Source organism: Siniperca chuatsi, linkage group LG15, assembly GCF_020085105.1.
Source record: "Siniperca chuatsi isolate FFG_IHB_CAS linkage group LG15, ASM2008510v1, whole genome shotgun sequence".
Classification (NCBI taxonomy): Eukaryota; Metazoa; Chordata; class Actinopteri; order Centrarchiformes; family Sinipercidae; genus Siniperca; species Siniperca chuatsi.
The window spans coordinates 28,772,266-28,789,428 of NC_058056.1; the positions used below are offsets into that span (position 1 = coordinate 28,772,266).

Consider the following 17,163-nt stretch of genomic DNA (forward strand, 5'->3'; position numbering starts at 1 on the left):
GTATCGGCAGTAACAGTAGTAGCGGCAGTAACAGTAGTATCGGCAGTAGTAGAACAGGAACAACTGGTCTGTGTTCAGTCTGAAGATGTTTGACTTGTGAACTTCCTTCAGGATCATTAAAACATTCAGTCCTTCAGCTGACAGATAAACAGGAATACGTCAGTGCTGCTGCAGCATGTTAGCTTCCTGTCTTCAGGAATCACATGTTAGCGCTAAAGCTAACAGCACTGTGATAAAATACACATACATATGAATGTAAAATTTAAAATACCTTTTTAGGATGCTGACCAGACAGTTCACTAAACCCCTCCCCCTGAATAATGATTGTCCACTCACAGCTCAGCAACAGTAACTATAGTGACAGCAGATGTACATGGGGCTGTAGTCAGAGACACTCTGTATACAAAGAGTTTCCAACACCAAAAACACACGAGCACAAGTGTAAGGAACGGATTTGATGACTTTTCTACCCGCCTGCTGCACACACATCCTCGACTGTTTGTAAACGGGAAACCCGTCTGTATACACGCACATGGCCAAGAACGCATCTTTCTCCAAAGGAGCTGTGAAACTAAACAGCTTTCAGATCATCGGTTACTCAAGTACATGTAAAGACACTGGATGTGTTTTTGTTGTTGTTTTTGTTTACATTATCAGCTGATCACAGCAAATATCAGCTAGTTATTGTGGAAGCTAACAGGAAGTTAAAGTGATAGCATCGTTTTAAGTTACGTTGCTCTCCACATCTCAGCCGACTGCAGGAAGTTTCCTCCAACAAAGTTTCCTGAACAGAGAGGTCTGAGTCAGCAGGTTGGATCAGATTTATTTCATGCACTCACAGTTTGTGTCTGTAGGTGAAGAGCGGACTGTATGTTCAGTCTAACACCTCGCACTGACTCATCTCTGCTAAATAAAGTCAGCTGATGATTCATCTCAATGTGTTTTTACCAGTTTAACGTGACAGGACGAGCAGACGAATGTGAGGAAACTGTTCATCCAGAGAGAAGCAGAGCTGAGAGGGAAAACGAGTGAAAACATAAATAGAGTTTGGTGCAGAGGGAGGGAGAGTCATGTGAGACACACACACACACACACACACACAGTACAGAATTAGTACTGGAGTTTGCTGTTGTTAGCTTAGCATTGGGCTGCACAGCACTCCAAACCACAGTGATTCCTACTGATTACATGCTAACATGCTAACAGCTGTGAAGTTCACAGACTGCAGATGTCTGAGGAGAGAAAACGTCGGTTGGATGTAGACTGGAGTTCGACAGAAAGTTAGACAGGACTAAGTTTAGTCTGGTTCAAAGTGAGACAGGCTGAGAGAGAGACACTGATGGACTAAACAACAATCTGATTGGACAGGAGGCTTGTTATGGTCAAGTAGAAGTCCAGACACTTCAGGAAACTTTTTAGCAGCATGGAGCATGAAGTAAGTGTTTGCTGTAAAAATGTCATTGTAAAGTGAGGTCGACCTAAAGATTAAGTTTGGTGATTCCACAACATTATTTTATATGTTTCTTATTTCTTATTGTCAACAAATCTCATGTTCAGACTCAAACCAGCAACATGTCAGTCCGTCTCTCAGTGCCGTCTCACTTCCTGTCTGCGGCGCTCAGCTGCGAGCCCATTGGTTCCTGCTGAAGACATAAATCTTTAAAAACACAGATATATAGTTTCCTGTTTAAAAAGGCTCAGTAGTTTCCTCAAACAGCTGCTCGCTGTAGTTTTTATCAGACTAACAGGAGGAAACAGAGCATCTGTTGGGGACTATTTCCTGCGGCGGATGAATCCATATGCGGTGCTGTAGTGAGTGTTTGGGGCAGCAGGACGGTGTGTGTGTTCACGGTGATGAAGGAACATGTCACCCAGTGCAATTACTGAGCTTAAGGGTGTTTGAAGAAGTGTCAGCGGTGAGGGGAGTCCAGCTGTTTGTTGAGGGTATGTGAGGAGGTTATCAGGATAATTTTTGAATTACAGGGTCTTGAATGGGTTCTTAAGGTAATTCAGGAGGGTTCAAGGGTTTAGACGGTTCCAGCGGTTCCTGAGGCTTCTTGAAGTGATTCCATGTGAAAGGACTCCAGGAGTGTTTAAGAGATGTCTTTGGGTGTTTTAGTGGGTTTTTAAAGGAATTCAAAGATATTTTATTGAGCCACAATTACAGCTTTTCTTGAAGGGGTTCTCTCAAGAGCCGTTCACTCTAGATGGAGAAATGTAACCCCACTATGTTCAGGTGTCTGGATTTATTGACCAAAAGTCTGCTTTGTCTGACTGTAACTAATAATTGATGACCTTTGCCCTCCAGGTGACTTTGGAGAAGGTTCTGGGCATCACAGCTCCAGGGAACCGAGCGCTGGCCTGCGACCCCCGAACTGGACTGTTGGCGTATCCTGCCGGGTGAGAAACACTAACTTATACTGTGATGGAAATTTGTCAACCATCAAGAATTTCGCCATCCTGTTCCTACAGCGGTATCTAAGCAGTGAAAGCAGGTGAAATGTAAACATTGAAAATAGTAAGTTAAAATATAAGGTAAAGTGGAGTTGGTGAAAGGACTTGACTGTCAGTTGGAGTGTAACTAGTGAAAGTAGTTGAAGTGTTAAATGTGGGGTCAGCGATTCTAATCCAGTACACGTCTTTTTGTCAAATTCAGCGAATATCTCCTCACGGTCCGCTAGCTGTCCGAAAAAACTGCCGGTGTTTGAACACAGCCCTGGCTCTGTGAATGGGAAACTAACAAAGAGGCTCGGACCGAGCCACACAACACTGTTCCAGCCATGATTTGTTTGTCAGGTACCGTTAAAGGACTTGCCCGCGGACATTCAGCTGACTTTCTAGTTTAAGATATGCTGCTGTTGTGATGTTAGCTATAGTAGCAGGAGAGTTGTGAGCGTCGCTGTCTGGAGCTGCTGTGCTGGCTCTGGGAAACCGCCTCGTCCTCTCTGGCTGTTAGCTTCGCAGCAGCTACCGTAGCGACAGTTTGCTAACCCACAACCTAGCTAACGTTAGTTACATTACTTGCTGCGCGTTGTTCGCTTTATATCATGGTATTGGATTTCTCCAGAATCGCACACCCAACCTTTTAAGTGAAGTGTAAGCACTGACAGTTGAGATGTAATCACTGAAATGAGTAAAAGGAGTTGAGGTTTCTGTCGAAGTTTGAATGTTTATATTCTTTCAGCTATCACATAATTTTTCGGTGTCGGTTGAAGTTTAAGCGCTAAAAAAAAATGTAACTCTTTGCACTGAAATGAGTTGAAGCGTAGTGACAGGAGTTGAATTTTCATTGAAGTATACACACTAAAAGAGATGAATATTATTGGAAGTGTCTTGACTATCATCTGCAGTGTAACTGTGAAAGCAGTTAAAGTGTTAAGTAAAGTGTAAGCACTGAAGTGAGCTGCAGTGTACTAAAGGAGTTGAGTTGTCTGTTGAAGTACTGAAAGAGGTTGAAATGTAGGTTAAAGTGTAAACAGTGAAAGGACTTGACTGCCAGTTAAAGTGTAACCAGTGAAAGTAGTCAAAGTGTTAAGTGAAGTGTAAACATTGAAGAAAGTTTCGAGATGATATGTTGGCATGGAAATGAGCTGAGGCATATTAAAAGGAGTTGAGGTGTCTACTGAAGTCTAATACTGTAGCTGAAAGGACAAAGTATCATTTGAAGCTTAAAAACTGAAAAGAGTTTAACTATAAGCACTGAAAAGAGCTGAAGTGCTGAAAGGAGTTGAAATGTAGGATAAATCATGAAATCATTGAAAGTTCTCGACTGTCAGATGAAGTGAACAGTGTTAGGTGAAGTATAAAAACTGAAAGTTGAGTTGAAAGTTAAGGAGTTTAAGTACTGAAATCAGATGAAGTGTACTGGAAGGAGTTGGGTGAAGTCTGTTGGCTGAAGGGAGTTGAAGTTTAAGTAGTGAATTCTTTTTAGTATAAACCTTGCAATGAGTTGAAGTGTACTAAAAGGGGTTGATGTGTGAGTAGTGTATTTGATGTTTACTATATCACAATATTTATATATTGTATATCACAGTATATATTTATTTATACTGTAATGCTTTATTTATATGTAGCAGCTTCACACAGAAGATTAAAAACAGGAATGTAAGAATAAATCAACAGACAGTCATTCAGTGGTTCTCAGGACTTTAAAGGCTAATGACATGATCAGCTTATCAGATTAAACACATCATGTGTTTAAAGAGGCAACACACACATACATACAGCGGCCCATTAGGAGCCATGGTACGGGTGTTTACCACGAGACAGCAGTCTGCTGGTGGTCTTTGGATGTAGGATTTACCCTTCAGCAAGGCACTGAACCCACAACTACCTGGGAAACTCCGGGAAAAGACTTGGCAATTCGTCCAGGGTTTTCTGAGGGATCTTTTAGGGGTTTCTTTGGGTCTTTGAAAGGGTTCCCAAAGATTCTTGAGGGTTTTCAGGAGTTCTTGAGGGGTTATAGGAGGAACATTGTGGTGGATTCAGGGATCTTTGAGTCTGTGATGGTGTTTCAGGTGTGTGTTAGACAGGTACTTGAAGCAACACCATGGGTTTTTAAGAGGTTTTATGGGACTTTTAGGGGCTTTCTTGAGGTGTTCCTGGAGTTTTTGAAGGGGGGGGGTCTCAGTGGTCTATCAGAGAGGTTTTCGGAGGTCCAGGGGTATCTCAGGGGGTTTCACTGGTTTCTGAAAAGTATCAAGAGTTCTTGAGGTCTCTACAGTCTTTTAGAGGGATCCAGGGGTGTTTCAGGGGTAACAAGGTCACTGTTCCAGGGGTCTTTAAGGAGGTTTTAAGGATTCTTGAGAGGGTTCTGGGAGCAGGTGGATGTCTCAGTGGTGTATCAGAGGGGTTTTAGGGGATCCAGGGGTTCCTCAGGGGGTTTCAGTGGTTCCTGAAAAGTGTCATGAGTTCTTGAAATGATTACAGGGTCGTTGAGGGGGTCCCATGAGTTCTTAAAGGGGTCTCAGTGGTCCTTGGGTGTTTTGGGGGTCCAGGGGGTTCTTTTCTGAGCAGGAGTTTTTGAAGATGTTTTCTGTGTGTTTAAATGGGATATTCGGAAGTTTTCAGGGGTTCTTGGATTCACTAAAGAAGTCTTTTCCATTCATGACAGTGTGGACGTGTTGCAGGGTGGAGCTCAGTCAAATAATAATCCCTGAGGCGTCTGTAGGTTGAGTAAGTGTTTGTCGCTCTGGTAAAGGTTGGTGTGTACGTCGTCCTGTTTAAAGGTTAAGGTTACATAACAGAGTTAAGCTTTGTTGTTGAAGTGACGCAGAGCTCAGAACTGTTCACAAACATTTAGATGATTTTGAACATAAATATATGTTGTAAAGTTAGTTCATGAATAGTTCTACTTATTTTTAGTCTACAGTGGAAAGACTCAGCAGTCAGTTTTCAAGTGAAATTAAGTGAGAAGCAGTTACAAAGCAGCCTTGTCAGGTTGAACTGGAAACATTGAACCTGAAAGACCAGATCACAGGACTGAATTCAGCCACCTTTGTTTGAGATGTTTGTTTAAACCATAAACAGGCCGATGAGGGTTTCTTACAGAGTCTCTGAGAGGGATGTTTGTTTCTTAAACACGGATGTGTACAAGATGTTTGTTGGAGGTCGAGGGTTTTCTGTTGGAAATAGCAAATAGAGGATGTTTTTATGTATGAAAAATAAAATGTAGCCAATGAAATGAAAAGATTAGTAATATACAGATGATAATTCACATTTGTGTTTTGCCAAACAGCACGTTTCCAAAATAATATAAAATGTTAATAAATCAATGCGGCTGTTGATAAAAATAAAAAAGGTATTCCAAACAAGTCACACAGAGGGGGAATTAAATAAAACAGTCTCAGGACAGTTGAATTAATGTCAATATTTCCAGATTTTTAGCGGGTTAAAATCTATGAATCTTAATGATGATGTTGTTTAGTTATCAGATACAGATGAGCCAGACTTTTTCCTGCTAATTATCCACAAAGTGATTCCAGTGTGAGATGACATGATGACAGGTCAAACCTCCGATACTTCAGTATAGATCGGTGACGTCAGAGGTCAGAGGTCAGGAGGCCGCCGCGCTGCTGATCCTCCTGACAGACGGAGTTTGTTCGAATCTTTCTGGATGAGTTTGAACCCAGAGGAATGATGGGAATGTCCGAGGGCGAGCGCTGGAAGACGTCCAGCTTCCAGGTTTTCATTTCCTCCCGAACCGTCCCACAGAGCCGTCCAATCAGTTAAGGGCATGGGAGGAGCGGGGCTGCCGATTGGTCGGAGCTGTCAGTCAGTTTTGTGTTCAGATCAGAAGATTCAGATTCAGTTTACGGCTGAAGAGAGTGAAGTGAAGTGGGTCAGTGGAGCGGCAGGGAGGGAGGCTGGGGGGGCGAGTGGGGGTGAATGTAGGTTAATAGAGAGAGAGAGAGAGAGTGGACGAGCATAAAGACACATTTTAATAGAATCTGAACTTAAGTTGCTCGGTATTTCACTGTGGTTACTTATTAAATAAAAGGCTCTCAGGTTACGTCCTCTGCTGAAAGACTGATGACCCACTTCAGTCAGAATTCAGTCTGCTGTTGTTGGGCTGTAACAGATGCTTACAAGGGAAAATAAAACTGCTTATAAAGTCATATAATTATTATTATTGTTCTCTCGCAGCTTGGTTTGTGGCCCGGGGCTCGGAAACCTCTGGTACGGTGTGTGTCAGCGGTGGAAGAAGTATTCAAATCATTTAGTAAAGGTAGCAAAACTACAGTGCAGAAATACTGTTACACGTTTTCATTTAAGTAAAAGTACAGAAGCAACTAAATGTACTGAAAGTATCAAAAGTAAAAGTGCTCATATTGCAGCGTGGCAGTGTTTTACTGTTATATTACTGCATCATTAGTATTAATATGTAAGTGGTACTTTTGTTGTAGTTGGTGAAAGTGGAGCTAATATTAACTTCTTCATATACTTTCAGTAGTTTTAATCTGTAAAAACGGATCATATTTTCTAAACTGATCACAGGTTTAATTTGAAAAGTAACTGAAGCTGTTAAATGTAGTGACGTGCAATACGATATCTGTCTGAGATGTTATGATGTTATGATGATATCTGTTTCAGATGTAGAGAAGAAGTATACAGTGGAAATACAAGTACCTTGAATTTTTACTCAAGTACAATTTGTTTAAAAACTTCAGGTAGTTATTGTCACGTCTTGCTCCTCCCACAGGAATAAACAACATTTTCATACGAAATATAATAAATGAAATTATACTATAATAATCCAAACAGATGCTGTAATCTAATTCTCTTTATTTGGTTACCTGTCAGCCTACATTAATGACATATAGATAATATACAGTATATTTGTAATGTTTAAAAACACATGAAGTTACACAAAAGTTATCAGAACACAATGAAATATTTTCATCTTTAACGGTCGCGTTTGTTTAATCACCACCATTTTCATTCATCTGCTTTGGAAACACAGACGTCTTTACGCATCGTGCCAATAAAGCAAATTTAAAAAGTGATATTATAGAAATTCAGTTACAAACTGAAACTGAAGGAAGGAAATAAATGATTTGTATAAATCTGTTTTGTCACATTATTTAATATCATTAATATTATTATTAAAAATGATTGAGAGACAGACAGAGAGCGCTGTGTTCTTCTCGCTGCAGTGCAGATGTGGCTCAGCATGGGTTGGGTCGGTGGTCTCTGGTACAAACTGTACCTGAACACAACACGTCACCTGCTGCAGACTGTGGAGGACGAGGACGCCGTCCTCTGTGACACGAAGTCTGCTAAAGGCCCATTCCACTGTTTCTCCTTCAGTTTTTTAGATTCATTTCCTCAAATAAATAGAGACCTGCAGAGAGACAGGAAACGGACAGACGTGGTCCTGCAGAGACACAGGAAACAGACAGACGTGGTCCTGCAGAGACACAGGAAACGGACAGACGTGGTCCTGCAGAGACACAGGAAACGGACAGACGTGGTCCTGCAGAGACACAGGAAACAGACAGACGTGGTCCTGCAGAGACACAGGAAACGGACAGACGTGGTCCTGCACAGAGACAGGAAACGGACAGACGTGGACCTGCAGAGAGACAGGAAACAGACAGACGTGGTCCTGCACAGAGACAGGAAACAGACAGACGTGGTCCTGCAGAGACACAGGAAACGGACAGACGTGGACCTGCAGAGAGACAGGAAACGGACAGACGTGGACCTGCAGAGAGACAGGAAACGGACAGACGTGGACCTGCAGAGAGACAGGAAACGGACAGACGTGGACCTGCAGAGACACAGGAAACGGACAGACGTGGACCTGCAGAGAGACAGGAAACGGACAGACGTGGACCTGCAGAGAGACAGGAAACGGACAGACGTGGACCTGTAGAGAGACAGGAAACGGACAGACGTGGACCTGCAGAGAGACAGGAAACGGACAGACGTGGACCTGCAGAGAGACAGGAAACGGACAGACGTGGACCTGCAGAGAGACAGGAAACGGACAGACGTGGACCTGCAGAGAGACAGGAAACGGACAGACGTGGACCTGCAGAGGTGGCTGGGGCATTATGTCAGTGAGGGGCCTCACAAGTATAGAAGTACAAACGTGTGTGTGTGTGTGTTGATGAGGAAGAATATAATTGGTTGCTGACTCAGCTGCTTACAGTCAGCAAACACTTGTGTTTGTTCATCTCCACACACACACACACACACACACACACACACACACACACACACACACACACACACTGTCTGTCAGCCTGCTGACTCACACAGGGATTGTGTGTGTGTGTGTGTGTGTGTGTGTGTGTGTGTGTGTGTGTGTGTGTGTGTGTGCTGGCACTCAGCTGATTGTACATGTCGACCTGCATGAAGTGTAATCAGCTCTGTGAGAGTTTAAATGTGTAGAGAGATCAGAGCGGTCACACGAAGAGCTGATTAAAGGGCATCTTAGCTTTTCAGTAAATGGGCTTCTTCAGAGTGAGATGCTCAGATGGATATCAGTCTCGTATCTGTGCGTAGGGAGTCTTTATGCTAAGCTAGGCCAGAAAACAGCTAGCCTGGCTCTGTCCAAAGTTCAAGAATACACCTACCAGCGCCTCTAAAGCTCACTCATTAACATGCTGCATCTCGTAACAGATTGCTGCATCAGAGCTTTGTTTTTCCTTCTTCACCCCCCCATTACATTTATTTAGCTGACACTTTTATCCAAAGCGACTTACAGTAAGTGCTTTCAACCGTGTGGACACAACCCAAAAACTGCGAGAATCACAGAGGTACATCAGCTTCATCGGATACGCTGAACTGCTTCAACTGCTGCATTTAGAAACAAGAAGAGTTTTCTTATGGGCCAAAGTGCATCTGAACAGGTGAGTCTTCGGTCTGAACAGGTGAGTCTTCGGTCTGAACAGGTGAGTCTTCGGTCTGAACAGGTGAGTCTTCGGTCTGAACAGGTGAGTCTTCGGTCTGAACAGGTGAGTCTTCAATCTGAACAGGTGAGTCTTCGGTCTGAACAGGTGAAGTGCGGTGTAGTGTTGAAGAGCAGCCGGGCTGCTGCGTTCTGGATCAGCTGCAGAGGTCGGACGGCACATGCAGGCAGACCAGCCAGGAGCGAGTTGCAGTAGTCTGGGCGCGAGATGACCAGATCCTGGACCAGAACCTGCGCCGCCTCCTGGGTGAAGACCAGACGCGTCCTCCTGATGTTGCGGAGGATGAAGCTGCAGGAGCGGGTTGTCGCGGCGACGTTGGCGGCGAAGGACAGCTGGTCGTCCAGCGTCACGTCCGGGTTCCTCGCAGCCCGAGCCGGGGACGCCGCGGCGTTGGACGGGAGACGGAAGAGCAGCTCGGTCTTGTCGAGGTTGAGCTTCAGGTGTTGAGCAGACGTCCACTGAGCGATGTCAGCCGGTCACGCAGAGATTCGTGCTGCCACCTGGGAAAAGACAGAATTAGCTGGGTGTCGTCTGCAAAGCTGTGGTAGGAAAAGCCATGTGAGTGAAAAAGTGATTTGGTGTGAAGAGAAAAGAGGAGGGGGCCCAGAACAGAACCCTGAGGGACCCCAGGATCCGGTCGCATTTTGCAGAATGTGAGTCAGCATGCGTTTCTGGCTGTTCTGACCCACAATCCTCACATCGAGTGAGCCGCCGAGAGAGCACAGACAGATGACAGCACGATGACAACTAAGGGATCTAATGTCATGCAAAAGCCTCATTTGAATTTCCATAAAATCCTCTGCTGCCTGTTTTATATTTCATAACTATTCTCAGTCGTGCCGACACTGTTAGGGTGCTGAGCGGCTCCACTTCATTTCACACATGGTTTATTTACAGTTTGACTCTACCTTTTAGGACTGCAATGATGTGAATTTCGATTTGTTTAGTTTTTTATTTAACAGGGACGATGCAATTTGACATGGTTCCTATACAGAGCTTGAAACTGATGTGCTTCCCAGCGAGTTTATAGCTGTTAGGCCTATACAGCTTTCAGTATCATAAACCACAATACACTACAGATATGGAAATACAATAAAATACACATACAACACACCTCGGTATTCAGAGAACAACTAGCTACACATGGGCACAGCTCTGGTTTGCTTTTAGCCAGCACTTTACCTTTGTTGTAATAGATTTTAAATCAGGAATGAATTTGTTTTCAGATCCAGAGCTGACAGCCCTTTATCTGGTTCTACACGGTCACATATCATAACGTTCTGCAAAAATGTTTACGGTTACACAACAGAATAGGCAAGTGTGTTACACAATGAATAAAATGAGGTTGAATGTGAGGCAGCTTCGCGTGCAGACAGAACATAATGCCAGCGGCTGCGTCTCCGCATGAAAATATATTCCACAACAGAAAACCGTCAGCCAGCGACAGGGAGCCGAGTGTGAACCCTAACCCAGTCCAGCAGAAGGTAATAACAGGAAGAGGAATGGCTTAAGTGAACGAAATAATCAGTAACCAATAATAATAACAACAGGACAGAACTATGAAAAGAACTGACAGAGAAATGCATGTGTAACTTAACCGCCGTTACTTTGTACGTGCAGTATTATATTAACAGCAGAGCTCTCCTGGTCCACGTCGACGGTTGGCGTGTTGTTGTATCTCCATGGTAACGGGTAATGCTCCGAACCGCATGCTTTTTTGTTTTTACGTCAAGTGTCGCGCTCCGGACTGCGACGGATGTATGAGCGAGAAGGTCAAAGTTCAAGACGCCATGTTATGACGAAGTGGTGCGTGCATACTGCATGTACGTACTCCAGCTCACCTCTGTGCTCTGATTGGTTCCTGCCCGTTCAGGGAGGGTGATGATGTCACAGGTGAGCTGAGATCAGAAGCTGTCGTCACCTGGATGAGTCAGAGCAACCGCTCTCTTTTCTTCTGTCTCTCTGTCTGCTGAGAGGTCAAAGGTCAGAGAGGGCTTTGATGTGACACCTGGACGGTTCTCACTTCACACACACGCGCACGCACACACACACACACACACACACACACACACACACCACCCTTGATAAATAAAGACAAACAAAGAGACCGGCAGAAGAGGAATAATTCTCCGGAGCAGAAAAAGGAAGCGATCCGGTTCAGACCTCACCTGTTCGCTCAGAGCAACTTTATTAGTACCTGACAGGTTTCAACAGCAAGGCGGTTCAAAGTGCTTTACATTAGACAAAAAAGCATTAAGACTAAATATAAAAGAAACACAAGGCAATATATAAATACACATTAAAATAGGATTTGAAAAAAGTAAAATAGAAGATAAAAATAAGATTAAAAAATAAAAAACCGCTGCTCCTCCCGGTCTGTCTGTAGAACGTCAATGTGAACATGAACTTTTCTTTGGTCCAAACCAATTGAACAGGTGTGAAAGCAGTTTAGGTCTAGTTCAGTATAGACCAGGTCCAGACCAAGTCCAGAGTGGGTCTGGGTCCGTATGTGGTCTGAGGGAGTCTGTGAAGAAGAGAGTCTGAGGAGGAAACAGTCTGAGCTGTTTATGAAGGTTCAGGTCGGACAGACTGAGTCACCAAACAGAGACTCATTAAACCTGCACACTGTTTATACAGCAGAGTGTGTGTGTGTGTGTGTGTGACAGACTGAGCGTGAGCAGAAACTGTTGAACTGTGATCCAGAAGTAAGAAAACCTCGTTCAGAATCACTGTGGTTGTATCTGAAATCGCTCTTTGTTTCCTAAATGTTTCACTTTATTTCCTGTCCTCCATTTTGTTTGAGCGTCTGAACTCGTCTGCTCGGCACGGAGACGTGGAGTCTGCAGCTCCGTGAGGCCGGACTGACACACAGCGGGGCTCTGCGCTAATGCTAACACCAACATGCTAACATGCTGATGTTTAGCAGGTGTAATGTTCACCGTCTTAGTTTAGCGTGTTAGCATGCTAACATTAGCTAGTTAGCAGTAAACACAGAGTGCAGCTGAGGCTGATGGGAACGTCATCAGCTCTGCAGGTGTTCGGTCACAAGTGACCTGAAATGTCAAAAACCAAAACGCTGTGAGTGTGTGTGAGTGTGTGTGAGTGTGTGTGTGTGTGTGTGTGTGTGTGTGTGTGTGAGTGTGTGTGAGTGTGTGTGAGTGTGTGTGAGTGTGTGTGTGTGTGTGTGTGTGTGTGTGTGTGTGTGTGTGTGTGTGTGTGTGTGTGTGTGTGTGTGTGTGTGTGTGAGTGTGTGTGTGTGTGTGTGCGTGTGTGTGTGTGTGTGTGTGAGTGTGTGTGTGTGTGTGTGTGTGTGTGTGTGTGTGTGTGTGAGTGTGTGTGTGTGTGTGCGTGTGTGTGTGTGTGTGTGTGTGTGTGTGTGTGTGTGTGTGTGTGTGAGTGTGAGTGTGTGTGCGTGTGTGTGCGTGTGTGTGCGTGTGTGAGTGCGTGTGTGTGCAGTGTGTGCGTGTGTGTGTGTGTGTGCGTGTGTGTGTGTGTGTGTGTGTGTGTGTGTGTGTGTGTGTGTGTGGCTGTGTGTGTGTGTGTGTGTGTGTGTGTGTGTGTGTGTGTGTGTGTGTGTGTGTGTGTGTGTGTGTGTGTGTGTGTGTGTGTGTGTGTGTGTGTGTGAGTGTGTGTGTGCGTGTGTGTGCGTGTGTGTGCGAGTGTGTGTGTGAGTGTGTGTGTGTGTGTGTGTGTGTGTGTGTGTGTGTGTGTGTGTGTGTGTGTGTGTTTGTACAGTGGGTGGAGTGCATGTTTTTTCTGGTTGTGTTTTCATTTGTTTCATTGTGTGTATATGCGTTAACCTGCTAACGTGTGTGTGTGTGTGTGTCTGCAGGTGTGTCGCCGTCCTGTTGAATCCTCGGAAGAACAAACAGCATCACATCTTCAACAGCTCCAGGTAAAACTTCAGCCAATCGGCTCTCACTTCCTGTCCCATCAACCAAAGCTAACAAAACTCTTTCATCTTTGTAACTTTGTTTTGAAAAGTTGTATAAATAAAGTTTTTATTATTATCTCCACTAAACTCTGTGAGGAAAATGTCACATGCATGAGCGCATAAACCCATTTAACGTCTAAATTCTAAATATTTTTATTCATAATTTAACACATTTTTAGAGGAAAAGTCCTAAACAACTACAACTCCCATGAGTCATAGCAACAGAAGCGCTGTTAAAACCTCCTGCAACATGGCAACCAGGTGGAGGTGAAGTGTTGAGCCTGAAGTATCAGTCCTGTTGCCATGGTTACCTGCAGATTAAGAGATAAGACCTGAGCATGTGTGATAACGGACATCTGTCAGCCAATCAGAAGACGTTTCCTTGGCAGCAATATAAAACACAATAAAGTTATTTTTCTGTTTTTTAGGAAGGCGATCACCACGTTGGCGTTTTCTCCAGATGGGAAATATGTTGTCACAGGAGAGGTGAGTCTCAGTGATGGTTACTGCTGTACGACGGGTGAATATGGCTAATGCCTGGATCTGAGCATGCTCAGTTTCGGATCACGACAGAATCACCACTGAGAAAATATCTGTCGCCTGTAAAAGATTCCTTTTGTTAAATTAAAAGTACTGTTTGTAATTTTATTATTTCTAATTTTGGCTTGTGACCCTTTGTAGCAATTCAGTGCCTGCTCACAACTGGAGCTGCAGCTAATGATTATTCTCATTATTGACTACTCAGAGTCCAAAGTGACGTCTTCAGATGTCTCGTTGTGTCCGACCAACAGTCCAGAGAGACTCAGTTCACTGAGATATGAAACGGAGAAAATGTGACACTGGAGAGAATGATGTCGTTTTGCTTAGAAAAATGCCTGAAACACAACCCCGGCAACAACAAGTTGTGTGTGTCTCTGAGCAGATTGTTTCATTTTAATAGTTGTTAGAGGTCGAAAAGAAGACGAGAAAACTGGAAGAAAGTCAGAAGAACAAAACATGTTGCAGAAACATGTTTTGTTCTTCTGTCTTTGTTAATCATCTCTCAACCCCTCAGATTGGTCTTGTAACCTGAGAGGCAGCGTGAGGACGTCGCTGCCAGCTGCTCAGTTTGTCTGTTATGTTATTAACTATTAGACAGATTTGAGATCTAACGTGGATGTTCATGGCACTCAGAGGATGAACCCTAACGGCTCGTGTCGTTTCCTCGAGCACTTCAATCAGGACAAAGGTTCCTCTTCATCATCTGTTTTTTATCATAATATCATCAGCATACAAATATACATTATGATTTGGAGTGACAATGATAATAATGTTAATGTACATGGTGAATAAAAGAGGACCAAGAATAGACCCTTGTGGGACTCCTACACAACCTCGAGCACTTGATTTAGAGCTATTGGAAACTAATACTGAATCACTAACTAATGGAAACTACTGGAATGTGTGTGTGTGTGTGTGTGTGTGTGTGTGTGTACATATATATATAATGTTTAGATTTATTTAATTTTACAGTCGTGTGCTATAATTATTTTGGCTAACGTTTTTTTGTGTAGTTTGTGATCGTTCTGTTTTTATGAGTTAATAACACAGTAATATTAATATTGTTTGGGGGAAAAGGACTTAAAAAATAAATAAATGAAAATATAAACTTTAAATAAAGGAACGTTTCAGAAAAAGAAAAGAGAGGAGAGCGATCTGGAGGATGTGTGCAGAGCGGTTGTAGTGTAACAGAAGGTCCTCTCAGCGTGATGTGAACGCAACCTGCTGCTGTCAGCTGTGAAACTGATCTCTGATCAGTTCACTGTGCTGCTGTTGTTACTGAGGACACTAAATGACTGAACCTGCAGACACTGTCCTCAAAAACTGTGGTGTAAAAACGCTGAAATAGCAGAGCTCCCGTCCTCAAACAGCTTTCAACATGTACAAAATAAATACCCAGAAAATAAACACAACTCAAAACTACATTCAGTGATAACATTTTTAAATACGATCATGTATGTTTTCATTTATTTTAATGTAATTTGGCAATAAAAGTCAGTCAGTGGTAGAAATTCACTTCCACCTGCCTCAAAGCCTGAGAGGCAGAATTCAGGGCGGTAAGTCCCACAGGCATCACAGTGTTTGTTGAGGTGAGATCTGATTGAACCTGGGATCATAAAAATGGATCGGATCAATTTATTCATTCATTAAAACCGACCTGTTTAACCTTTTAATTAGATTGTTTTATGTCGTTATTGTCTTGTAGTGTTTTTATTATTTCATATATCTTTTATCATTTTTATTAACTTTTTATTTACACGTCGATTTTAGTCTCCAGTTGTTGAAGTGTTTTATATTCATCAGCGTGTCCGTCACCTGTAAAGGATCGGACAGTTTTATGCAGAATTAGAGCTGCAACTTACGATTATTTTCATTATTGATTATGCTGCCGATTTAGTTTTCCGATTAATTGAGTAATCGTTTAGTCTATAAAATGTCAAAACAAAAAGCTCCAGCAGAAATATTGTTGAACAAAAACCGTATAATTTCATGTCTGACTGATATTAGTGGAATGAACAGATTGTAATATTCCTCCTTCCCCCCTCAGAGCGGTCACATGCCGGCGGTCCGAGTCTGGGAGGTGTCGGAGCGTCTGCAGGTCGCCGAGCTGCAGGAACATAAATACGGAGTCGCCTGCGTGGCGTTTTCTCCCAACGGAAAATACATCGTCAGCGTGGGCTACCAGCACGACATGATGGTCAACGTCTGGAACTGGAAGGTAAATGAAAACATTCTGCACGATGAGTACTTTGGTACTTTAAGTATATTCTGATGCGAATACTTTTGTACTTTCACTTAAAGTAAATCTCGACTGCAGGAAAAACCTCCCAGGAAGGGGAGCGATTATGGCGTTTCAACTGTTGGAAAGCTTTTAATGTGAAACATCTGCAGGAAGTGTTGAGTTTTATTGACAGCCAAGCAGAACCAGCTGGAGTCCGTCGGCGAATAAAAGCAGCATATAAATGTAGAGGCCCGAAAACACTGCGGGACGTTTTTATGTTAACTCCATTCAAACGTTCAGACGACGGTCCAATGAGAGTCCAAGGCTGTGATCACATGACCTCTGATGATGTGGTGCGTTTCGGGGTCGTCTGTCAGCTGTGAACTTTACAGCTGTTTATCATCACAGCAGCGACTGGAGCCATTTAAAGGAACTTTCAGCTGACGAGCGCTGCATTACAGAACCAGCAGGCTGCTGCGTTCGTGGACTGATGAGTGTTGATGTGTCAGCTTCTTTTAGTTTTAGTTTAGTCCTGAAATCAAAAGTCCACGTTAGTTTGAGTCATATTTAGTCAACCTCGTCTTCTTCACACTTACAGCACTGCTTCCAGGTCCGAATCCACCCGACTGATCCAACAAACTGATCTGTACACAGATGTTTTGGTTGTTTTGTTTATCAGAAAAACATCGTGGTCGCAGCCAATAAGGTGTCCAGTAAGGTGACGGCCGTCTCCTTCTCAGACGACAGCTCGTACTTTGTTACTGCCGGCAACCGCCACGTCAAGTTCTGGTACCTGGACCACGCCAAGACCTCCAAGGTTCTCATGTCAATCACATGTTAAACACCTGTTAATAAATGCATTGTGTATAATTGTTGTATTTATTGATATTTTTCTCCATCTGCCTCCAGGTGAACGCCACCGTCCCTCTGCTGGGGCGTTCAGGGCTGCTGGGAGAGCTCAGGAATAATTTCTTCAGTGACGTGGCGTGTGGGCGGGGTCGTCAGGCCTCCTCCACTTTCTGCATCACTTCCTCCGGTCTGCTGTGTGA

The 17,163-nt window shown here is 43.6% G+C and overlaps 1 protein-coding gene across 1 annotated transcript in view; it reads left to right on the forward strand.

Moving 5' to 3' along the window:
• Window positions 1–17,163, forward strand: part of mapkbp1 (mitogen-activated protein kinase binding protein 1) — a 48,910-nt gene that overhangs the window by 6,525 nt on the left and 25,222 nt on the right. The window contains 6 exon segments of the mRNA XM_044167070.1: window positions 2,309–2,400; window positions 13,252–13,314; window positions 13,782–13,839; window positions 15,941–16,111; window positions 16,794–16,931; window positions 17,024–17,163. The exon segment at window positions 17,024–17,163 is cut by the window's right edge and continues 43 nt beyond it. Coding sequence (XP_044023005.1) covers window positions 2,309–2,400; window positions 13,252–13,314; window positions 13,782–13,839; window positions 15,941–16,111; window positions 16,794–16,931; window positions 17,024–17,163 — 662 coding nt within the window.